The 25,478-nt window shown below is 41.9% G+C and overlaps 1 protein-coding gene across 1 annotated transcript; it reads right to left on the bottom strand.

The window, feature by feature from the left end:
* Positions 1-374: 374 nt before the first annotated feature.
* PLEKHA8 (pleckstrin homology domain containing A8) lies at positions 375-25,466 on the bottom strand. The gene is made up of 14 exons (XM_062602089.1): positions 25,213-25,466; positions 14,022-14,138; positions 13,202-13,357; positions 11,454-11,578; positions 10,200-10,358; positions 9,444-9,484; positions 8,568-8,725; positions 6,565-6,724; positions 6,048-6,133; positions 5,342-5,400; positions 3,744-3,874; positions 3,175-3,245; positions 1,819-1,880; positions 375-877 (listed from the first exon to the last, which is right to left on the bottom strand). The coding sequence occupies exons 1-14, from the start codon at positions 25,250-25,252 to the stop codon at positions 680-682; spliced, it is 1,563 nt and encodes a 520-aa protein (XP_062458073.1). The 5' UTR covers positions 25,253-25,466; the 3' UTR covers positions 375-679.
* Between the last annotated feature and the right edge of the window lie 12 nt (positions 25,467-25,478).

Genomic DNA, 25,478 nt, shown 5'->3' with positions numbered 1-25,478 from the left:
GGAGCTGACAGGGAGACCATAACACATACTGGGAGCTGGTCAGGGAACATGACACGTAGTTTCAAAGGCTGGCTCCTGGGGAAGCTCAGACCACCAGCCACAAACGCCTGTGATGAAGATCCCCCAACCGAGGAGGTGCTCCATTAAAAAGCTGCAACCCGAATTAAGGGACAAACTCACCACATACCTTATAGGCTGGCATTTAGGTGCCCTTCTACTACTGTGCTAACTATAACTCTCTAACCCTGTCCTACACAGTCACAGGGAGTGAGCACAGACCATGGGAAAGCCAGAGCCAGCAGTGCCTGCCTGGGCACCGTGTTGACATCCCAATACTCCACTGCACACAAAGATCTCCTCTAAGGGAGCAAAGGCCAAATTCTGCTCTGTTAATTTGATGAGGTGAAAAGGAAGCACACAGGCAGGAGAGAAACAATCAAAACCATTCATCATGGACACAGTTATGACCCAAAAAGAAACAGTACCTCTGCCTTTAAACACAGTCAAAGTGTAACAAAAAAGTAAAAATCACACACACCCTTCCCCCAAAACACTCACAACATCCTTCCCACGTGAAAAGATACAAAAAACAGAAATGAGGTCCAAAAATAAATCAAATGAAAGAAATCTTTGTTAACAGACACAGTCCCTGAAGTTTTAAGATGTGGTCTTGCTGTAGTCATACCACCTCATCTGACTCCAAACCATGTACTTCATAGAGAGTGTCCAAGATATTTAGCTGCTTTTCCATGGCTGGTAAGTAAATGTTGAGGTCCCTCTGCATTCCTTTGTAAAATGTTTCTTCCTGAGGATCACAATCCTCTACAGACAGGGCTGCCACAAAGTCTTCGTAAGTTGGAGCTGCCCTTAAAGCTAACTGGAGAGGAAACAAAGCCATCAGATTTGCAAAACAGGACAGGAAAAGAAACCTAACTAAAGCCAAGAAAAACTTCCAAGACATCCCTCATTGCACTTAGATTGTATAGCTTTAATGTATTTATGTGTACATGCATATGTTAAGGATTTTTACTGGTAGGAAGGCTAACATCTTTTTATTTTACTGTTTTTATTATCCCTGCATAGATCCCCAGTCCAAATCACCTTCAGGGAGGCCTGATTTTTAGGGAGGCCTGATTTTTAGGGAGCCTCTGTATATCATATTTTGTATTGATAAATAACATACACTAAATACAAACCCCAAATAAAGTACAGTTTGTTCAGGGAACTCCCAACCCAGTGTCACGCACTACTGCACTAAAGCCCCATTCTCAAAATGCTCTTCAGAAAGCTCTCCCCAACATTTCTGTTTCTCCCAGCTGAAGTCCCTGTTATGATTGCCTGGATGAAGCTTTCCTTTCTCCTTTTGCAGTTTGAGTGATAATTTCCAGTGATAAACACAAGGGGGAGCTGCCAGACTGGACAAAAAATAAACCATTTCCTCTAGCCGATATATTCTACTACAACTCTTGACACATTCTGCACTAAACCGTCTTGAATGATCACATCCAAAGACAGATCAATCCTCAAAAAAAGCAACCTCAAACTCTAATTTCTTAATTTAATAGCCCTGCAAGTCTGTGCTGAAAAACACATAATGAACAAAGTGTACATGCAAGCATGATCTGGTTTGGCACCAGAAAGCAGGTTCCACCCTGAAATCCCAATACTAAACATAGTGATAACCGTGACAATTAGGTTGGACAAAGGCATCTATGAATTGTAATGCTTAGAAATTTAACATAGGTTATTAATTACATACAACATAAGATCGCACGAACAAGACCCCCACCTTCATCAGCAAGCAAGATAAATACTTACTGCAAAGACCCCGCGGACAACCCAACCATGGTGCTGCCGTAATGTCTTTCCATAAGCATTGTCTTAAAGGAAAAGTAAATAAGAAATAAATAAATCAAGAGATAAATGTATGGCAGTTTTAAGTTTGCATCACAAAGAGAACTTAGAGCTTAGAAATTACTATTACGTGATACATTCTTGTCACTGGATGCAAATAATGTCTGTTTCTGAGCACCACAGTTATAACTGAACCTTGATGACAGATACAGGATTTTTGCACTGGGGTCTCAGCTCTGCTGTCAAATCTCCTTCAACACATGCTCAGCAAGTAAGTGTTCTAACAGACAGGAAGGCAAATGTAATTTTTCATTTGACTACCTGCGTTTCATAAATAACACTTCTTCTACTGTCTAGAACTCAGTCCAGTGCAAAGCTGAGAACATATTATATGGGGTTAAACAATCCTGCAAGCTGATGGTTAGCCAGCTCAGGTGTTAACCAAGAACTCCATCTTCACATCTGAAGGTCCAGTTTTGAGGACCAGTAGAAAAGAAAGCACCAGGCCTTTACTGCAATAACCCTCAGGATCTCTCTTGTGAACGCCCAGAGTGTAGCCTTTGATGAAGACCGTTGTTATGCTCCTAGGCACCTTCACTTTCACATACAAACTTCCTATATACAAATCCAAACATCTCTGAGCCATATTTTCCCAGTCTTAGTTTGTTACTGTTGTAATTTCATATTCTTGTGCTTCAGTTGAATTTTTAAGTATCTGATATTGTATCACACTTTCCCTGAGCTGTTCACCTTGAAAAATCACCAATGCATTTTCCTGCTTACTCAGGGATAACCACATCAAGTCTAAGGCAGGTTTGTATTTTGTTTTATACTTGCTGTGGGCAAAGCCTAATTCGGAAAGTGTCAGAAACTGTGTACTTGGAAAAAATTCCTTCACTTCTGTTACAAGTTCCCTTCTAATTGATATAGGCAGTACACAACCCTGCTGGCAAAGAGGTGATTTCAAAGAGCAATGCCAATCTCACAAGGAACTAAAAACATAACACAACAGTAGCTATAAATTCCAGAGCACTCCTGCTGCAAACTCATGGAGAAAACAGAATGAGTACTTTTTTCCCTTGTCAAAAGTATGGCAGTTAAGGAAATCTTTATCTGCTATTAAATCAACATTGACAAGTTATCTAGTAATCCACTTGAAGGTGGCCATTTTCAAAACTGTGGTTTTCAAAAAAAGTTATGTCTTGGAGATTACTTGCATCATTAGTCACTGCAGAAAAGAAAACAGGTTCTAAATGAGTAGGAAAGCAGCCAAGTATGTAAAATCAGAAGCACACAAAGAACAAAGCAACTGGCACTTACTCAGAGCTGTTTGGATATTCTTTTCCCCATTCTTCACTTCTGTCAAAAACCCTTTCAAGAACTTTAAGCCTCTGTCAGGATGAACCCATGAAATAGAAAGAAACCGTGTTTATAACAAAGTAACCCAAAGTATAACAAAGCCCCTAAAGTCACAATACAACTCAGAAGTGCAATAAAACTCAGAATTAAGGTGTTATTTTCAATCTGGATTTAAAAAAAATGGAGCCACAACCTCCAGCTTCTCTCCCTGCCCAAGGAAAAACACTTTGCTAAAACATTTCTGCCACAGCCTGAAATCGCCTGCTTGATGTTCTGGCCCAGAAAGATCAGTCACTCACTGTAACTTCACTTTTATGGGAAAAACAGTTGCCTAGCATCGCTTTTGCAGGCCTTTTGGCAAAACTGCAGTGATACAACCACAGATGACATATTAATCTTGAAACTAGCCAATTTGGATTAATGAAGCCTGTGGAAAGTACCTGATTTGCTCCACATACATAAGCCTGCACTGGTGAAAGGTCCCTCATAGCACCTCAGCAGTTCATAGGGTGAGCAGATACAAGACTTACCTTTTCAGCCACAGAAGAGCCTCCGTCGCAGAGTTTCTAACTTGTGCTACACCTGCATTCACTTCATGCAGCACTATCTTCTGAAGAGTATCAAATTCTTCTTTGTTGGTTATAAATTTCTGGTTTATTTTCTGGGGAAAAAAAAACAACAAACCAAGAGCCAAAGCTTTAGGTTTTTAAGACAAAAGAGTGGCCTGCCCTATAAATACCACCTATTTACCAGAACTCTTCCCTTCAAAAGCATACCACAGATACCCAACCATGTCACACACTCCCCACAGCACGACTGCCCTGCCATGCTGGACATGCCTTCCCAGAGCACCACCCCAAACACATCTGGCTAGCCATCTGGGTAGTGCCACCAAAAAAACCCACCTCAGTCAAAGATTTACATGGAACCTGTGTGACAAAATGCTTTGGATTCACATGACACCCCGCACACTGGTGGATAGGAGTTAACTCAAGCTGCTCTCCAAGCAAGTCTTATTTGCCCCATGCTTCAACTACAAGCAAGACTACCTTCTGACAACTGCTAAGCTGCAAATTCTTGATTACACTTAGCAGTCATCAGCATGCTTAAGCTTTTTTAATTTATTCCCAAGTTTGTTATACACAACTCTTCACAAAAACAAGAGAGAAAATATATAGAATCATAGAATCGTTAGGGTTGGAAAGGACCTTAAGATCATCTAGCTCCAACCCCCCTGCCATGGGCAGGGATACCTTACGCTAAATCATATCACCCAAGGCCTCATCCAACCTGGCCTTGAACACTTCCAGGGATGGAGCATTCACAACCTCCCTGGGCAACCTATTCCAGTGCCGGGGCAGATAAACAGATTCTTCTTATACATTAAAGGAGTAGCTTCCTATCAGTTGACAATAAATATTCAAGGTTTTAGGTTTTTAAATAGCATTCTTCTCTCTTGCTATTTTCTGTCTTTCATTGACTACCTTCAGTGAGATAAGCAAATACGTGTCTTTGCACCAAACAAACCTGAATGCATGTGATGCTCCTTATCATCCACTCAGAAGATATGTTTTGCCTTTCTTTTTTCCCCTTTAAAGAAAAGCTATGAAGTCTTGCTATGAGTACATCTTCTCTCACAAGCAGCACTTCAAACTTTTTCAGACTTGGAGCTGGAAGACTTCCAGAACAAGAACTGGGGCTGCTGAGGAGCTGTTTCTTAATGCACTAACTTCCTCCCCCTTGGTTGAGGAAAGGGTTTCGTCCCGCCCCTGCCAGTTTGTTTTAGAGTCTAAAGTCAATATTGCTACCACCTCATCATGACTTACAACCTATCGAGCTAAGAATCAAGTCATATTCCTTAGGTGTAACAGAATTTTTATATGGCAGTCAATCAAGTGTTTTATAAGCTTATGCACAACAACTGGATTTATCAAAGACCACATATACTGTGAGAACAGAATTAGGGGCATTTCAGCATTCTGATCTGACAGATGGTAGCATTATCAAATATTAAACAGCCTTCCAGTATTGACTCCTACAACAAAGATTCTTAAGCTTTAGTCCCTAAAAAAGATACTTTGTTAATAAAAAAAAAAAAAAAAAATCAGTGCTAGAAGTAAGCTTTTACCTTGATGTTACCTACAAAATCCATTTTAACAGGAGCAAAAACAGTTGGCCCCAACTTGTCTAGAAAAGAAAAAAAGTCCATATTTTAAAATTGTGCCTTTTTCCAGCCCTCATGTCTTCATGTCTTAGTAACAATTAATTTCATTTACTGTCTTAATCCTTCTACATGGCAAGAGAATATCGATAAAATCGATAAATGAACAATCAAAGTTTTTTCTTTGGTGTAGAACCAATGTTCATACAAGCGTTTAATACACCAACCTACACTTTGGAAGCCTTCAAAAGCGTGCATGCTCACAGGACCTCAACCCACTGTTAGATGCAAGGACCAAGCAGGTAGGGGGATACACTAGCTGGAGATAGAAGTCTTTCAAAAAATCATATTGCTAGTTCATCTAATGGTGTGCTGTCAGCTGTACTGGATGTGTAAGGTATGCACACTGCTCTTGAGGGGAAGAAATCTATCTATTCCGGACAGATATTTCCAGACAGACTATACATGAGTTTGTACTAAATGAGAGTGGATCCTGTATAAAGGGAAGGAGTAAGAAACATCTTCAGCTATCAGTCAAATTGCTTCTGCTGATAGCAACTGTTTCTACTATATCAGTTTGGCAGAAAAATTAATTCTTCAAACCAACTGCTCCACCTTTTCTTGCAGCTGACAGCAGTCAAAAGTAGTCAGGAGAAAAGAAGTAGCTGCTTACCAAGAACAGGCACAATTGCGTAACATGACTCCAGAAACTCTTCTGTTGGAATGCCCTCCTCCTCCCGAAGTTCAATATCACTGAACCTGGTGTCCATGGCAAGCAGAAAAGACTGTTACCTTAACTCATTTTGTGCAGCTTCTAAAGGCAGAATTACATTTCATGACCACTTCATTTTCATAGAGGTAAAATTTATAGATATATGCAAAACCAAATAAAATCTAGTGAAACAAAACCAGCATGACTTTTGTTTCACTCGCTTAAAGAAAATAACTGCAGAAAATACACATTCAGTGGTGTGCAAGGCTTGTAATTACAAACAAGGAAAAAACCTCCCACTCTACTCTACTCTGCACAGCTAATTCTACAAAGGATATCTTCTTCAATTACTGTTCTGTATGCAGTCTTGTTAAGTAATCTCAGCAACTACAGCTTTACAGACAGAAGAGTCTTAAAAGTGAGTCAATTAAAGGCTTAACAAAGTTTCAATAATCTTTTAAACTGAAATTTGTATTACCTATTGCTCATGACACTGAAGAAGGTAGGAGAATCATTGTCATTTCTGTCTTCCTCACAGAGAGTCAATCCACTTAAAGAATTAATTTCCAACTGCAGCAACTTGTGAGCACCAGGGCTTTCTACAGCCTGCATCTTGCTCTCTCCATCTTCTTTAATGCCTTACATTTATAGGAAACAGAAGAAAAAAACATAGAAAACAGCTACCTACCCATATGGTTATTCCTATTCATCGAGATGCTTCCTATTTGATGGAAGGCACTTGGATATCTGGATCATGCAAGTTTAAAAGCTTTCCCTGCCAGCACTATGACTCTCACCATAGGTCCATTGGGTCCTCAAACCACATTTCAACCAGTACTCTTCCCGTTTCTTTTAATGAGACAGGCCAAGCACCAGGCTCCAATGAGGTGAGCCCACACACCTTCAAGCAAGGACAGCCTTATGAGAGAAGAGGATTGAAGAAGTGATTGGGTGCAGCAGGGAGCAGACCATCTCTTCAAAAGAAAGACTACTTCTTACATGGTTCTAACTTCCCCAGTGCTGATAAAGTGGCACAGTGCATTTTCAAAAGCAAAAGAGTAACAGTGACTTGTTTGCTCCTTCTGATAACTAAAAAAACCTGGCTGTTCAGATGGATACTGCTATGATATCAAAGGCTGCTATGTTCTCTCCGATTTGTGTGAGTATCTTTAAGTTTCTCAGAAAAAGATCCAAGTGTCCCTTCCACACTGCGGTCTAGCACATCCATTTCAAATGAACAGAACACTGCACGAGCATCTACAAAGGAAGACAAAGTCTTATATATCCTTTGCATTTCTGACCTCATGAAGAACTACACAGAACAAGTCAAGAAGCAAAAATGATATACTCGCAGCATCTGCAGCACACAAGCCACAGCTACAGCACATCTTGCTGCCAGACTGTAAAACTAGCATGCAAGATTTCTCAGGGAATCTGTCTCTCCAGCAAAGGAAGACTTTCAAGTGCCAATGAAGACTATATACGACCAACCTGACTTGAATTAGGTTGATCTCCTTACTTTAGCACTGTATTCTTGAGGTGTTACACTAAATGGTGACACATGCATTATTACTCTGCAGGGACTTACTATACTACATCAGCCACAGAAATTGGGGGGGGGGAGGGGGAGGGGAAATAAATCAAGAGAAAACCCATTTAAGAGAAAAATCACCATGTTCATTAACTTGGGCTTGGGCTTAAAGACTTCAGCTAATTCACTGACTTGCATACATATGTTTTGGAATAACAGCCAGGCAGAGAAAGCTACTGTTCACAAATGATACAGTCCATACAACAGGACTAGCAGAAATAATGTGTTACTTATATAGGCTTACCAAAATTAAGTTCACCAGCCCCTAACAATATAGCTACTTTGGATGGAATTTTATACTCAAGCAGTTCAACAGCCTGTTACTGAAGCCATACACAAACCTAAGCTATTGCTAAGGTAATAGAAAAAATAAGGTCCTTTCTAGTAAACTCTTAGTTGCAGAAAAAGGGTTAATTTTCTGTAAAGATCCGTTATAGCAATCAAGAGCTACTACAAGCTCAACCCCTCACAGAAAGGCATACAAAGCTTTAATGTCCCCCTTTTGACACTGTAGCTGTCCGTACTAGCAGAGGTGCTAGCATTCCTAGTGGAGGGCCTCTGGGAATAATGTGCCTGTCTACAGCGCAAGGAGAACCCAAGCTCTGCCAGACTGTATTGTTACACATGTCAATCAGCATCTAGAGGAGCCTCCACCTGTCAGAAAGACTTTTTAGTTTCCTCCCCCATTCAGTCCCACATTAGCTTATGAACAACGGCTTCAGCTTTGTGGTTATGAGAAGAGTTGCAAAGGTCACGTATCAGACTAAAGCACACTGACATTCGCCCTCCTGGGAAGCAAGGTATCAGTACACTCTGAAGCAGCCTACACCTCCCTCCATTTACATTTAAAAAACTAATGATCCCGGATAAATGCTGATGCATGTATTTACCTGCCAAATCCTCTGCTATGTGATTGTCAATAGAAACATCCTTACTTCCTTCATTTGTTTCCAGGTTTAAACATTCCAGACTTTTAATAAGGGTTTGCTCTTGATGGTTTATTTCTACTTTTACAGAGCCATTTTCACAGGGGTTCAATTCCATCTGCCTGAAGAAAGGGAAAGAATAATGGTTAGTATATAAAACATTGCTTGGTAAGCCTCTTCCTGTGAAAACACATAAACAGTAAGAGAAAAACAGCAGACAAATTATAGGCTGTCACAGGCTGCTCTGAGCAAAAGAACTTGTCTAAAATAATAAAAGGAACCAGGCAGCTCTTTGCAGCAAGTAGGATTAATGATTCAACCTCAGTTTGCTGAGTTTGAATATATTTCCAGTGAACTTTATTGAAAAGAGACATAATAAAAAAATAACACAATTGATTATAAAAAAAGAAAAATAACAGGCAGGTGTTGTAATATATAATGTTGTAATATATAATGTTGTAACATAATGACATCCCCTGATTGGTACTTTAAAATATATACCCTTGCCATCTATTCCACAAATCACAGCCTGCTCTCTATCAATGATTTTATAAGGTTATGGAGTGGAACCTGAGATGTAGGACAGAGTACTGAAGTGGGACAGAACTGGCTGGTGACTAACCAGTAAGTCACCAAGTAGACGGCTGAGAAAAACAAAGGGGAAAGGGCTGCTAAGGGAGAGATGTGGTGAACCAGCTCCCTTTTGTTGTGTCAGCTTTCAAGTACACAGCTCAGCTATACAATTCTGCCTGCATCCAATACTAGAATAAAAATATGGAAGTAACAGCTACTAACAAAAACAGATTAGAGAAAGACTGAAAGTAAAGAATTTTGTTATACCTTTCCATTGGGGTGTGACCGGACAAAACAGAGTGCTTTATCTGTAAGATAAGTGGGGAAGGAGAATATTCTTTAAAGCAAGACAACTGTATCATGCTTCTCAAACTTCATGTTTTATTAAATACAAATTGGAGTCAGCAAAAAAGCCAAAAAAGTAAGCATATGCTCCCCAATTCTCTGACCAGGAGGCAGTATACAGACAAACACAAAAGAGGTGCTACATTATTACACCATTAGAATATTTCTCAGATGTGGTGACACATCTACCTTCCTACATATACCTTAATCTGCTGTTTGCTAGATGATCCAGTTTTGCCTATGTAAGTTGTGGATCCAGGATTCAAGAAAGTGCCCTTGTCTTGAAAGATAAGCTTATCAGCTCCTATTGGTGTATTACCACAGATCCAATGTTGCAGGAGCTTAGGAGAGTAATAATTGCGGTAAGCTCCTTCAGTGGACCAACTTGCCAAACAGCCAAGGTATTTTGAAACACCACTGTCTGCAGCTGGAGCAGGCCCAGAAAGTTAATGCTTACTAACTTCCCCCTGTCATTAAAAGTTAAAAGATTGGTCACTGCTTATTAAGAAATGGCCCTACCTCACTTGCAAACCACAAGAAATAGCTGGGTACATCCAGTGGAGGATTACTAGCTCTAATACAGTTAAAACCACATTCCCTACGTCTGCAAATGCTGCTTTATGAAACAGAGCCTTAGCATCCCTCCCAAGGCTGAGAGAAGATGATACTGTCCATTACCTTGTTCGTTCTGAGAACTGCTAAATGTGGGGATCCTGGTGGGGTCTGATGCAGTAACTCAGAAGTGAAGGCAGTATTTGCAATCTGCATACACTCTTCAAGAGTCTTCAGGAAGGTGTCACAGGTTGATTTTAACAGAGCTCCCATATCAATCTCATTCTGTGGGAAGAAGCCAATTGGAATAAATAGACTCACTGCAGAAGATAGATTTGGAGCAACTAACATCTACAAAGCCCACAGCTGCTACAGTCATGATTTCTGTTTAACATGAATTAAAATGCATTGTGTCAGCGTCTCAGAGAACTGTCATCCTGTATTACTGGAGCTATACCCCCCAAAACATTACCAATCTTATCAGTCTCTGACTGCAACAAACTCAGTATGCTTGCATTTTAAAAGCAATACCTTTTGGTTACTTATCTCTGGTGTTAAAAGTGTATTAAATACTAAGCCTTCATGTATTCAACAATGATATTCCAGAAGACACCACTGACATGAGAAATGAAAAGTAAACAAATAGATACAGAATGTTCTGCAGACAGTAACTTCAAAAATCTCATGAACAAAAATTTACTGCAATTGAAAACCGGGCAGAATGAAGTATCACATTGCCACAATACTCTTCATCAGTTATTGATGCAGTTATTCAGCAGTTCTTGATGCTGAAATGCTTTTAGCAATAAATCTTTCCAATTAAATACCACCAAGATCAGGGAAAGTAAGTCTCCCCCAGAAGCATGAACTATGAGCTGGATAAATACCACATTACTTATTCATTGTCAAACACCTGTGAGCTGCAAGTTCTAACAATGACTTTTAGTCACAAACTACACCATGCTTCTGCACTGCCTGTTAATTCACCATAAACAGCTTATCAGATATCTTTACAGAGAGGGTTTGGACACACAAATGATTAACCTTCAGATGTTTTGCCTGCCTGTCCCGCACCTGAGGACGCATCTCTCCAGGGGGAGGCATCCTGGAACTTCACACCAGCATTTCTAGCAAGTGATGTGCATCCTCCTTCACATCTTTCTCAAAGCAAGGGGCAGATGACTGTCATTAGGAGATTGCACTTAAATGAAGCTGCTTTGGTCAGGAAGATTTGCAAAGTTTGAAACTTTAACATAAACAAGGCTAATCAAGCAGGGTGCAATATTAAGTAACTGTGAGTGAATACTACATTGGCTAACCAGAAGAGTTCACAATGCTCAAGAGTTTACAGATGTGATCTATACCAAACTAGAGCTGTACCTCTGGTTCTGATATGCCAGAAATGCTAGCTTCCTTTGTTTTATGCACCTGCTGAACAAGGAGGTTACAGTACAGTCTGAGTTCAGACATTTTGGTCTTCAAGGCTTCTGTGTTTTCAGTGAACTCTAAAAAGTGAAACAAAAGAAGAATTAAATTTATTGCATTCATCCTGAAGTATATGATTTTGGACAGCTGCTGAAATAGTATTATCCAATCTAATTCAGTCAGTGCTTCCTTACTTCAAAACATTTTCTATCAACTCAAAAAGGTGAGGGGGATTTGCCATAAATTATGCTCCTGACAGATAAAATACCGTTTTATTATTTGCCATCACAGATAAGAAGAGTGAATAGGATATGCTCCTAGACTTAGGACATAGAAAAAGCAAGTACACAACACTTGACCTTAATAGGCCTTTTAAGTAGTGAAAACAAAAAATAGGATAGTAGGGATTTCATCCTGAGTAGTTTAAGGGGCAAACAATTACACTGTGAATTAAAAGATCAGGATTCTGGGAGAAAACACTGGAGGAAAAATACACATCCAGTCCAACATAAAGGGATTAATTTAATATATATATTTGAATCTTGAAATAGTTGAGGTTGGAAAGGATCCAACAGAGACCAGATAGTCCTATTCCCTGCAGATCAGGGTCAGCCAGAGCACATTGCTCAGGGCCACGTCTAGTCAGGCTTTGAACACTGTCAAGGATGGAGACTCAGCAACCTCTCTGTTCAACCTGTTTCAGTGCTCCCTCATCCTCACAATATAAACATTTTTGCTTATGTCTCAGTGGAGTTGCTCGTGTTTAAATTTATGCCCATTTCCCCTCATCCATTCACTAAGAGTCTGGCTCCACCTTTTTTATGCTCTTCCAGCAGATATTTCCTTAATCATCTTAGTGGCCCTTTGTTGGATTCAGTCCAGTATGTCCGTATGTTTCTTGTACTGGAGACTGCAGAACTGAGCAGATTAATCCAGATATGACTAACAGTCAATCTGAGATTTTTCAGAAATACTTTTTCACATTGAAGTTCCAGAATTACAAAATAAGTTTGTTTGTTAACAATATTAACATGATTTAGTTCTGCAAATACATCAGTACCTTTTCACCCGTGCTACTGCAGGTCAGTTATACCTGTAAACTTTGCCCTGCTTCTAAGCACTGCACATCAGGTCTCCACTTTGTGCAGGACCCTACAAGTCCACCCCTGGCAGTGTTCAGGGCCAGGCTGGGCAGAACCTTGGCTGACATGGTTTAATGGGAGATGTCCCTGCCCATGGCAGGGGGGTTGGAACTTAAGGTCCTTTCCAACCCTAACTATTCTATGATGCTATTATATGATTCTAAGTATCATCTTCTGCTCAGCTCTGACTCAGTTTGAACTGGTAGATGCAAAGCCTGGGGAAGATGCACACAAGGCCAAGAGGTGAAGTGACTTCTCACCTCAGGTAAAGGAAGTATCTGCTGCCCCTGCATTTGCTCAGGATCACTGACATATTAATAATTCAATGTTTTCCCATCTTCTACATAGTCACTGTGCTGAGGTTACACAAGGTTAAGCCCAGAGGTCTCACAGTGACTCATGAATAACACCATACATGTAAGCAAGCGGGTTTTTCACTGGGGTGAAAGTGAGATTGTTGATGAAAGCAAAGAGGTAGATAAATTAATCTTCACAGCCTAGCCATGATGGCATTTCAGTTTCCAAATACTAGTACGCATCAATCACAAAGGGTATTCTTGCCTTTCTCCTTCTGTGTCCTGCTGTCAGTCAGACAGGCTTTGGCAGTTCCTAGTGCAACCAGCCACTTTTGCCTTTCAACTGCATTTCTTGCCTTCAGATAGAAGTATTGTTCCCCTGGGATGATCAGGTCCATTCGTGTGTTATCTGCAGGATGAACTGGAAGCAACACAGATTTCAGACCAGTCCCTCACCCCTTCCCAGCCCAACTGAGTATCTTAACAGATATGTTAAGTGGCAGGTCAAGCAGTAATGAAGGAGAGGCAACATACAGCCCAAAACTTCCCGTTTCAATTTCATAACATCACTTCTGGGTTGGGGAATAGACAGGCCACACACATGTACAGCTGTGGGATAAAAGGCTACGAAAGGCAGTTTTGTGATCAGTACAGTAAAATCTGGGAGCCTTTATGGAAACGGAATCCTCTCTGGCAACCCTGTCTTTGAGGTTTCCAGCCCCTAACTGTACTTCAAACATGTGGCAAACATGCTCTGAGAGCGCAGACCTAGTATTTATTTATTATTCATATTTCTAGCTTCAGCTTTGTTCATATGAAGAGTCACTCGAAGCTGTATGATGTTCCACCGTGACTCATGAAACACAGTGACCCACATGTAGAATACCCATTATATTAGAGGCTTGCAGCTCTCTAGCATTTTTTAAATACTATAAAAACCGGTACATAGATTAATATATGTACCAATACAAATACATACCAAAGAAATCAAGATACCAAATAGCTCTTGGGACCTGAAATCTCATCTTGAGTGCAACATTACTAGAAAAATTTCATGCAGCTGAGTGTTTCTGTATCTTAGTTACCTTGGATTTCACAAACAGCCATTTGGATGCTTCCCTTACAACCCTTCCAGGCATCTTCTTGAGAGTCATAATAGGACAGGATGCCACCACAGAGAAGAAACCATCTAGGCTGCCAGCCTGAAAAACAAAACTGCATTTCTCAGTTACTCCTCTCCCTGCAGTTCCACCACCTCTCTCATTTGGGATTCACTGCAAGTAGGCCCCCTCTCAGTTCCCCTCAGAAAATTAAATCCTCTGAAGTAGTAAAGATCTGTGGACAGGCCTGGTTGCTGTATACCACAACCCCTGCTTGCTGGCAGCTACATGTCCTTTCTGCAGGCAGCTGGGCCACAGCAGTATGCTCCTGAGATGCCATATGTCATTTTCAGTAGTTTTGCTAACATTTGTGGCACTGACATACTCTCTTCCAAACTTACCTTTTCAGTTCACCACCCCTCAATTCCTTCCATCACTCCCCAACCGACCTCTTCTGTCTTACCGAAAGCCATCCCAGCTGTATTGCCTTACATGTCTACCTTCCTTGTTAGAAGGGCTAGCCACATTGTCTTGAAAAACAATGGGCAATAAACTCCTTAAAATCAAGGGAAGGAGAGGACAGAGGTGGATGCATTGATTTCTGAAAACCATCTTTCAATTAAACAGTTCTCAACAGCCCATGCTGCCCACACAAAGTCTTGAATTAATGACATGCTCTTCTGGATACTTCCCCAGAGAACAACCAAAATGCCAGACTAGACCAAAATCAATAGTTCTGGTACACTTTTGCCCACCCTGCTGCCCAACTTCAGAACTAAATCACCCCTTTTGTTTTCTTCTTTTCGAAGTACTGCAGCATCATGAAAAGATAGAAACAAACACAGCACAATTAAATGTCTAATTAAAAACTACAAGCTCATCAACTTAAGAAGAAATGTGACAGCAACATCACTGGAGGACAGCAGCTTTCATTACTGAGCTACAAGTTTCCCTGGCCAGGATCAATGGAGTGAGAGGCTGAAGCTTCCACTCCACAGGAATGACTGCGCCTTACCACCTAGGGACTGACCCCTTAGGCTACTGCTGAAGCCAAGTCCAACTCAGTTTAAGGTCTGAAAGCCCTAAAGCCACAAGCTAATAGTAGGAATTTGGTTTTGGGTTGTTGTTTGGTTAATTTTTTAAACAAGCAATACCACTGTAGCTGGGCCAATGTGGTCTGTAGATTGCTGAACCTTAGGGGAGGCTGGAAAACAAATTAAATCCTTTTCCACACCCTTCCAGAGCTTTCCCATATTTCCTAGAAGAATGTAAAAACATTATAAATCCTAAAGTATTCTCAATACTTCTTTATTTTGTATGTAGAGGAAAACAATCACAAGAATGAGAATTGAAAAAAAACCCAAACAAAAACCAAACAAGACTGATTTTTATTTGTCTTGCCACCAAAATAAAGAAATTATCCTAAAAGTCACTACTGATATAGAGGAACTCACAGAAAAAAGGAGGTGATTGTTCAGCAGAGAGAAGCAGTTAATTGCTTCAGACACTCAATGGCACAGAACCAATCCTTTAACTAATGCACAGCGCCACAGTCAATACAAGCCTCTAATTCAGTCTGGAGATCCTGCTGCTGCACATGAATCATTTCAGCCACGGCCATACAGCTTACAATTGCAGCTGATGCTAAACCAAACTGCATCCCATCAATCAAAGGCTGTGCAATCAATTAGCCAACATACAAGGCACTCTGCCTCCATCACTTTGGAGGCTGGTTAAAAATACACTATGAGTCAATATATTTTGTTGAGGTTTTTGTTTGGTTAGGTTTTTTGGCAGTGGTTTTTGGGTTTGTTTTTTTCGTTTTGGTTTGTTTTTTTTTGAGGGGGAAGCAGCAATTACTTGTCATCCTTTGCAAAACCTAGCTCTTCTTTATTAAGATATGCATTAAAAAGTCTATGATAGGCAACTGTTAACTACGACAGCATTTTCAGAACAGAACTGTTCTGATAAATGCAATAAAAACACATTTTTGTAAAAGAAAACCAATTTAAAAAATTAAGAAGATCCCAGCGAGGTCCTTTCTGTCAGAAGATGCAGTAACCACCTCGTACTCACTGAGTCAGCAGCCATGGGAAGGTTATCCTAAACAACCAGCTAAAAATAGTGTGTGGCTGACAAATCATAGGCAGTGCAACAGGGATACAATCTTCAATTACAGGAGCTTCACACTGGCAAGCATATAGAAAAGGGAAGGAAGAAAAAAACCTCCAAACAACAATAACCAACAACAAAAATCAAAGCAGCAAAAGGACACTTGGATGCTTCCATGGACACAAGTGTTGGGTTTATTCATTTTTATTCTCTCCCCATAAACTGTCCTGAGAATACTGCAATTTTTGGAACTGAGCATTCGGACCTCACCCGATACAGAAAATTAAAGCCGATCCTTCCAAGGTCTTATTGGTACTAGCACTGATACAACTTTGGAGAAGAATTCACTAAGTCCATTTATGGCGGTGGTGCACAGACAGGACAAAATATAGCTCATACTTCCACAGCTCATTTTGGAGACACAGAGCCATTAATAGTAAAAATTGACGTTGCTGGAGAAAGACAGGTATGAAAAAAAAAAACAAACCCAAACAATAAAATGCAAAGTACAATAAAAGCTAGCAGCAGCTTAAGGTATCAGCCATAGAATAAAATCAAGAGATTCCAGACAACTTCACACAATACAGGTTAAGGTCCTAATACATACTGCACTCCTGTGTGAAACTTTTAGTACCTACAGTACCTGGAAGATTTGATATTGTCCACTACAGAAACAGATATTTAAGCAATCTGCTTAAGGATTCAGTATTTCTGCTGAAATTTCGACAGCCTGAAAGACCTGCCTACTTCCACCACTACACTTCCAGGAAGTCTGGATGCAACCATCACTGAGCAAACTTGACATTTCTTGATAACACAGTTGAATTTTGGACATAATTCAAACCTAAATGTTACACAACTCAGGCTCCAGACAGCATTCATTCAAAAGTGCCAAGCCTGAAGACAGAAAAAAACATTTGAAGACATGCAGATCACATTAGACATCCACAAAGCCAAACCATCTGGGAGAACTGCATACTCAACAAGTCAAACTGGTGGCCTGGAAAACAAGCTGCAATTAAGAGATGCCAGTTCCAGTTGCATTTCTAAAAGACACAAAGAGCAGACACCCAGGATTTTATTATTGCTTGCTTTCCACTAGAATTATGTAATAGAATCACAGAATAGTTAGGGTTGGAAAGGACCTTAAGATCATCTAGTTCCAAACCCCCTGCCATGGGCAGGGACACCTCCCACTAAACCATGTCACCCAAGTCTCTGTCCAACCTGGCCTTGAACACCGCCAGGCATGGAGCATTCACAACCTCCCTGGGCAACCTATTCCAGTGCCTCACCACCCTAACAGGAAAGAATTTCTTCCTTATACCCAATCTAAACTTCCCCTGTTTAAGTTTTAACCCATTACCCCTTGTCCTATCACTACAGTCCCTAATGAAGAGTCCTTCCTCAGCATCCCTATAGCCCCCCTTTAGATACTGGAAGGCTGCTATGAGGTCTCCATGCAGCCTTCTCTTCTCCAGGCTGAACAGCCCCAACTTTCTCAGCCTGTCTTCATACGGGAGGTGCTCCAGTCCCCTGATCATCCTTGTGGCCCTTCTCTGGACTTGTTCCAACAGCTCCATGTCCTTTTTATGTTGAGGACACCAGAACTGCACACAATACTCCAGGTGAGGTCTCACAAGAGCAGAGTAGAGGGGCAGGATCACCTCCTTCGATCTGCTGGTCACGCTCCTTTTGATGCAGCCCAGGATACGGTTGGCTTTCTGGGCTGCGAGTGCACACTGCCAGCTCATTTTCATTTTCTCATCAACCATAATACTACAATACTTTATGTTTATTAATTTCTTGAGCTTCAACATAAGTCTATATAAAAAAACTCATGCAACAGATAGTCCTTGGACTTCTTTGACCTTAATTCAGATTTTAAGTGTGGATAAGACATAATTCTGAAATTTCCATGTTACGGCAACATCTGCCTGATGGGAAGGAGAAATTAACGCCTTCATCACATCCATATTCCTAATATTACAGGCAAGACCTAAGACTTAACTGCAGATGGCAGAGCAGGGGCAGATCCCTGCTTTTCTGTGCAGGATCACAGCAGAGTCCCAGAGTGGCTGCTCTGACAGTCAGAGACATCTCACAGCAAGAATAAGCAATATCCACCTTTTCATCCCACCCTGGGCAAAGTAAGCTGTGCTGTATGTTCACCGTACCATCATGTACCGCTTTATCTCCCAGCATCCAAAGGTGGAAGAACCACTGGCTATGCTCAGTGCTGTATCAAGCTAGACAAGAGCTGCTGAAACCTCAGCTCAAATGGGACCAAGAGTGTGCAGGTGTCTTGAAAAAAGCAAGAGCAAACCCGATATATGTCCTTTCCCAATTGTCGGTACTGATTTAAGTCTATGAATGCTGCCATGTTTGCACCTTTGCTAAAACCCAGCCTGGTCTTGGTTGTCTGCATAACAGCTGTTTGCCAGCAGACAGCACCTTCTCCTCGTGCAACTGTGAACACAAAACACCTGCATTCCAGTTACAAGGAAAGTCATATTTTCCAGTTGCAGGATGCATCTAACAGCCAAAACATTGGATCACGTCAATATATCTTATTTCCAGTTTAGAAAGAAGACTACTGAGCTGCTAATGGACTGTGCTGAAAAAAACCTCAGTTGTGCACAGAGCTCCTCAGCTATACAACACAAACGCTTCATACTGGCCCAGAAGGCCCACTGCTGGTCTTAATGCACCAATGTCCAACACATAAGGATTTCCCTAGGGAATTAAAGCTATGGAAATCTCCATGTCACAAATTGAGGAAATGCTTATTTTCAAGATCCCAGAGCACCAACTATTGGGCACCCACGCTAAATCTTACAATCCAGCTCTTAACAACTAACTGCATGACTAAGTTCCGTGCACATGGCCATGCGTTTCATGCTGTCAGTCACCACCAGGTTTCTCGCAGGGAAAAGCATTCAGCCAAAGAGTTTTCTTACACAGGCCAAGCTTGAAAACTTTCCCTCTTCCTTCTCATACAATGAACAGAAGTAATACAGTTAAAGGGTTATCTTGACATAAGCAATCTGCACTGAAAACTGCTGCCTGATTTCTCCATACAGCCTCCTAAGGCTACCCAGTATTTTGGGAAGGACAATCCCAGGTAATAGAAAACATTTTGCAGTCTTAATTCTCTAGCAAAACGATTTGTCAGGATGAAAAACCAGTCTATATCCATGAGGGACAGCAGAAAGGCATTCAAGAGTGTGTGACAATTCATGTCTCTCCTCTTGAGCTATTATCTGTCACCTAGAGATCAGCTTCTAAAAATGCCCATATTGCAATTTAACTCTGATTATGTGCATATTAACAGCAGGAATCAATACTAAAAGCCCCTAACGGTAATGAACTTAACAGATGTAGTACTTAATTGTATCACTTTTTAAAGCACTTGTTTGAGGGACATGAGCAACAACAGCTGGAACTAGCTTTAACGCAGTGATCCACTCCTCAAATGATTTTTCTTGCAGGGATCCCATAAAAATTACTCATTTCAATCACAACTGTTAGGGCAGTTCTAGCAGCAGTGGAAAAGCATCCTGCTGTCTGAGGGATTTGCTTGTAAATGATTTTATACCAGTGACCAGCCAAGGCACAGAGAGCACAACGGATCAGCAGTCAGGCATTAATGAAGGGGCACAGCGAAAGGATGAAGGGCAGAGACAGGATCGTGATGAGCGATGGAGGCAAAAGTTCAATAATCCAGGCCACTGCTCAGACACGTTCATTCAAGTCATTCATTGCTCCTGGGAGTTTCCATCCTCTGTTTACACTTCCCAGCCCCAGCAAACTAGCTGCTCCTCTCTCTGACCCCTGGGGTGATTATCAGGCCAGACTCAGCCAGCCAATGAATTTATGTAAACACAGATACCACATCGTTGTATTTCTTCATGATCATTCTGCCACACCTTTCACTTCTATCCTACCCAGTCATTCCCTGTGAGCACACACTTCAGTGCAGAAGGACTGAATGCAGAGGCACTGGTACTGCAGCATACCTGGCAGGGAACACTGCACCATGTAGGCTCTGCAGCATTGCTCAAACACCAAGAGAGGAGAGAGGGGACATTGATTTCCATTCCTGCAGCCTCACTAAACTTTTCTGCTGCAAGCACATTATTAAATTCCAAAAAGGTATGACAAAAGCAAGATTGCTTGAGGAAGATCAGGGAGGAAGAAAAGAGAGACAAGAGAAAGAAGGTCAAACCACACAAACATAATTATGCAAAATCTAAAGAGAAGGAACTAACCAGTGCCAAAAGCATCTGGGGTGAAAAGTGTAGCCAGAACTGGGTGAGACTTGGTCATCCATCTAAACCAACACCTGGTCTCTGAAAGCAGGGACAGTCAACAATACTGGGCAGACCATTAACAGGAAGGAAACAGAAACCTCTTTAGGTCTACCTCCACAAAAGCCAGACTTCTAATTTTATACCACCAGAACTTAGACTATACACAGAGACTAAAAAGAAGGAAAAACATTATAAACAAAAGCTTTTTTGAACAAGATGTTTATCCAAGTATGAAGTTTTCAATTACTTCCTTCATCTCTGAGAACACAGGACCTGATTTCCAGAGCGTGGTATCAACTGAAAGTTTACGTGTTTCCCATCCTAAAAAGTCAGATTTCTTTAGCTGAACTCCCAAAAGAAAGACCTATTATAAGCAGTATCATGTACATCCAATTCAAGCTATAAAACCTAATGCTTTTTCACATTTTCTTGAGCTGTACCCCCAAGTTTTTTAAGGAATTCCAGATCATTAGAAACATGAGTAATGTAAAGTTTTATGTGAATGCTGAAATATACTGCTTGGTGCTGGCTCTGGACATCTTCAAATAAACTGAAAATAATTCAGACCACAACAAACGAGTGGATGATCACATACAGGAACATGGGGAGGGCTAACTATGGTATTTGGTGCGATGCAGTGTCACTAGTGATTGCATATGTGTCATACCTTGAGGAAAGATAAGATAGTGTTACTCAGCACAATTAAGGAAGTGAATGTTTAAATACGAAGAAAATCTTAGCTTTGCGAAGAAAAATGATCAAAGCCATTTCACAGAGCACATAATGAATACCAGGCAAGTCAGTGGAGGCAGTCAGCATTTTTTTTTCTAATGACGAAGCCGCCTTTGATCCCCAAGCCAAGAGCTGATACATACAACCTCTTCCAGAGTTAGTGGCAATCCCGCCTGTGGCCAGTGATCCCACGTGAGGCGTGCCTAAGCTGAATATCTGAACTGAATTTCAGCAGAGTGTGTGGGAGGAATTAACTTGAAAGCGCCAAGCTCTCACACACACCACTGAAGGAAGGTATTCCCCAACTCCATGCTCTGTTTCCCTGTGGGTAAGTAATAGCTTACACATTCTACAAACCTGGTAAGAAATAAAAATTGCAGATGATTTTTACAAGGCAATCTCCAAAGAGTAGACAAATTTGTTTTATTAATCAGAAGGTATGCTTAACAAAGAATGTGAATTGGAGCTTGAGTTCAGTCAGAGTCCTGTGGGAAACAGCTTCCAAACAGCAGAGAGCAGCCTTCATGTGCAGTTCACCTCCACTCTCTCTCCTTCCTTTGTTCTGCCAGCAGCATCCCCTAGGTTGAGATCAGTCCTGCTACAACACTGCAGCCAGGATCTGGCTCTGCTGCTGTCCACACCAGAATGCCTTATGTTCAGCCAGGACCGCAGGCAGTGGCAACACAACAGACTGAGGAGGTACAGGGAAGGTATGGAGCAATACTTTTATCGCCCCAACTGCTTACTACAATAAAAAACTGAAATATGTGTAATACTCCCTTTATCCATGCGATAAGCCCATCCCTAGCCTCCACAACCTTTGCTGTGCAATGCTAACGTTAGATAAAGAGTTTTGGCAAAGGGTGAAGTCTTGGAATTTTTTAAGATCAGCTTGCACGCTTTGACTGCAGGCTCAGCTGAGGTCAACAGTGCCTGCGGGATGTAAGTCACCCACCTCTGGGGATATTTAGGATTTGTAATTTGAAGTTTGCAGAAGCATCATATACTTGCCCAAGTGAAAAAGTGCCATCACACTTTCTGCATCAATGGTAACTCTGCTTCCAAAGTTCCTTCCTTCTGTAAGTTTTTAACAGTGTTGGGGGGGCATCACAGATGAGAGCAATCTCAGGACACACTTACAACAAACATAAGATCTCAAGTGGATTTTTAGAGGCTAGACCTCTATGCATGCATATCTGATCCAAAGTTGGCACACTTCACTTAAAAAGAGGACATTGAGAAATCACTATCTGGTGGCCACTGAGTTAGTGGGAAAAAACCTCTAAAATCTCATTTCTCTGAACTCAAGAGATTTCAGAGGCAGCACTGGAACCCCTGCATATAGAAACCACAATGTGAGCTCAGGACCAACACCAGAGGAAAAACCTTAATTCAATTAACCCTAATCTATACAAAGCAAACAAGTGCATTTGTTATAAACAAGATAACTTGTTTGAGCAGTAAGACAAGCTAATCCATCTTTCAGTTGTTGGCAATCATGCTATGCTTTCTTTGCCCACAAAAAGCCAAACTTGTTTCCTACTTCTGAAATACTCTCGCTGTCAATAACTATGTAATTTACAACACAGATCTAGCTCCCTGACCAAGAGCCAGGGGGAAATAGGTTAATGTAGACTTGACCTCTCATGATGGCGATGTTATAAAACCAAAAGACTCTATCACCAACAAACTCATATCAGTTCCTCTTTCACAGCAAGAAGGGAAAGCAGTTCTCATTTTCTACAGTCAGAAGCTTGATCTTCAATGAACGTCTTATCTCCTCTCTGTGTGAAACAAAGGTGTGTTCTTTGTTATGAAGAGGAAAGTGCGCAAGACACCTGCTGTGTATGTTTGTATCAGCACTGTATTACTAGCACAGGCACACACCAACATACGAAGATGATACACATTTTCCCTACCCTTTGCATACATCGTTTACACTATGCAGCACCAGGCTGATTAACCTTGATCAAGACAAAAGGCATACTAGGGGCAGAATACTGGCAGAAATGCTGTTCTGGATGACCTGTTGAACCTTCTTAGTTCCCTTAATCCCTGAAAGGAGGCTTTCCTGTCTCTCACTCCCCAGCTCTCTGCTACTGCTATGATAAATGCCACATTCCAGCATGTGGGTTGGTTTTTTTTTTCCATCATTGCATAAATTTATAACTTAATGGCTTCAGGGCAGGAATTCTTCATTTCATGCCAAAAGAAAGCACATGTAAGCACAGTTATCTTACAGAGCAACAAATTTCTTGTTCTCAAACACACGACATCTTCTACAACCTAAAAGGCACATAGTGACCTTGACCACCACACTTACTATGAGAGTCAAGTTTCAGCAAAGCAATCAGAAAGATGCATCAATCCTCCACCAGACTTTCTCTCTGTTGAGAACAAAACCTCATTTAGTTTTTAGCAGATGCAAGTCTCATATATCTTAAGAAAAGATATTCCTTCCATCTGCATTCAGTTAGAGAGAGGTTTGCAAAGCATCATCCTTCTTCATGAAGTGTCATTTGGTTGAAAATGTGTATCAGAGTGGCTAGCAAAAGAAAAAATATTAATATTGATGGAACAGGTATACTTCTGATTCTTAGGCTTCATCTTATCATCAGAAGACAAGTCCAGCTGATCCTACCACACACTCACTTGGGCACAAATACTACAATGCCAAATGCCTGTCAGTCATCTACACACGCACTGGTTCCCACAGACAAACATTCCCCAGGTCTCATGGCACAAAAGCAAGTGCAAGGGTTCCAAATACATACCAGCATTTAAGCAGTGCAAAGAAAAACACACAGAACTGTAGATAAATGTAACCATAGATGTTTTTATATGGGGAAAGGACTAATCATAGAATAGTAAGGGTTGGAAAAGTCCTTAAGATCATCTAGTTCCAGCCTGCCTAACATAGCCTGAGTTCTGCAAACCGAATGGAAAAGCCAAGCCACATGCTCCATCACTCAAAAGCAAAAAATAGATAAATAAAAATCCATGTCTATTCACTGAGACCTGACAAATTTTGATTCCCCTCTCAGAACACCTATTGCCTAGGGGGGAAAAGCTGCAGCAGTCTTCCAGCACACCAATAAATCCAGCCTCACGCACCACTCTCCCCATACCCCTGCCACTTGAATTCATCACTTGCTTGTGCTTCAGCTTTTTCTCGGTTTAATCCCGATTTCTTACACTTTCGCAACGAACCGGAGAGGTGCAGCTGTTCCAGCCTAAGAAGAAACTCCAGCAAGAAGGCATCCCTCATACACACACTACCGCGCAGAACTTAACACATGGCAACGTCAAGGTGGTCGCGTTTTTTTTCCTTTGACCATCAAGTACCCAAACTGCTTCAACAATCCACAGAGAGGTTTTACAAGCCTAAACTACAGCCCCCCCCCCGACTCCAACGCATCCAGCGGTGGCCGTTCCACAGGAATACAGGTGGCACCGACACTCCCTGACTCTACAGCATTTCTAACCCCACCACCTCCGCTGAACAAACCCTAGCCATGTACGGCTGTTTCCAGTCTGCTAACAAAATCAAGCTTCCCATGGCACGGGGACTCCCCAAAAACGACAATCTGGGCCTGACGCCAGCTCCTGTTCTTTCTTTCTTGTTTTCAACGCATTTTCACCCAAACCTCCCAAGTGTAATTTAATGCCAACACCTTTTCCTCCCATCTCTAGGATTCCCCCAAATCCCCACAGCGCCTCCATAAGAGCAGTCAAAGTTTCACAGGGGAAGTTCGCTGGCGAGTATGACCCAGTGCATCCAGAACAACCCCGAACCCCAACCCACCACCCCAGGGACCCCCCACAAGCGGGTCCAACGCCTCCTCCAGTGCTGGGCGGTGACAATGTGACAGCACAGCTGGGTGAGCCGGGACTGGTCCCCATCACGGCGGGGTCAGTGTTGATCCACACTCAGCCAATACACACACAAAGCAGAGGAGGGCACCGTGCCGCTGGGGAAGCCCGCTCCGCGCGGAGGCTGAGGACCGGCAGCAACTCACCACTCAGGTAGTTGGTCCACTTGTACAGCACCCCCTCCATGGCGGCCGGCTCCCGCCCCCATGCAGCGCGGCCGCCCCCCGGCGGAGTCACGCCGCCCGCCGCCGCCCGCACCCCACCGCGCCACCGGCACACAGGGCCATAGCGGGGCGCCGCCCGCCTGCAAGAGCCGGCCCGGCCCCTACCGCCGAGCCGGCCCACCGCCGCCACGCTTCTAGCGCAGCCGCGCACCCACAGAACGACCCCGCAGCGCTACGCAAACGCAAGC

This window comes from Pezoporus occidentalis, unplaced genomic scaffold, assembly GCF_034315485.1.
Source record: "Pezoporus occidentalis ecotype Australia unplaced genomic scaffold, CSIRO_AGI_Poc_V1 ctg75, whole genome shotgun sequence".
Classification (NCBI taxonomy): Eukaryota; Metazoa; Chordata; class Aves; order Psittaciformes; family Psittacidae; genus Pezoporus; species Pezoporus occidentalis.
Note: the sequence above shows the minus strand (reverse complement) of the source record. Positions and strands in the feature narration are given on the sequence as shown.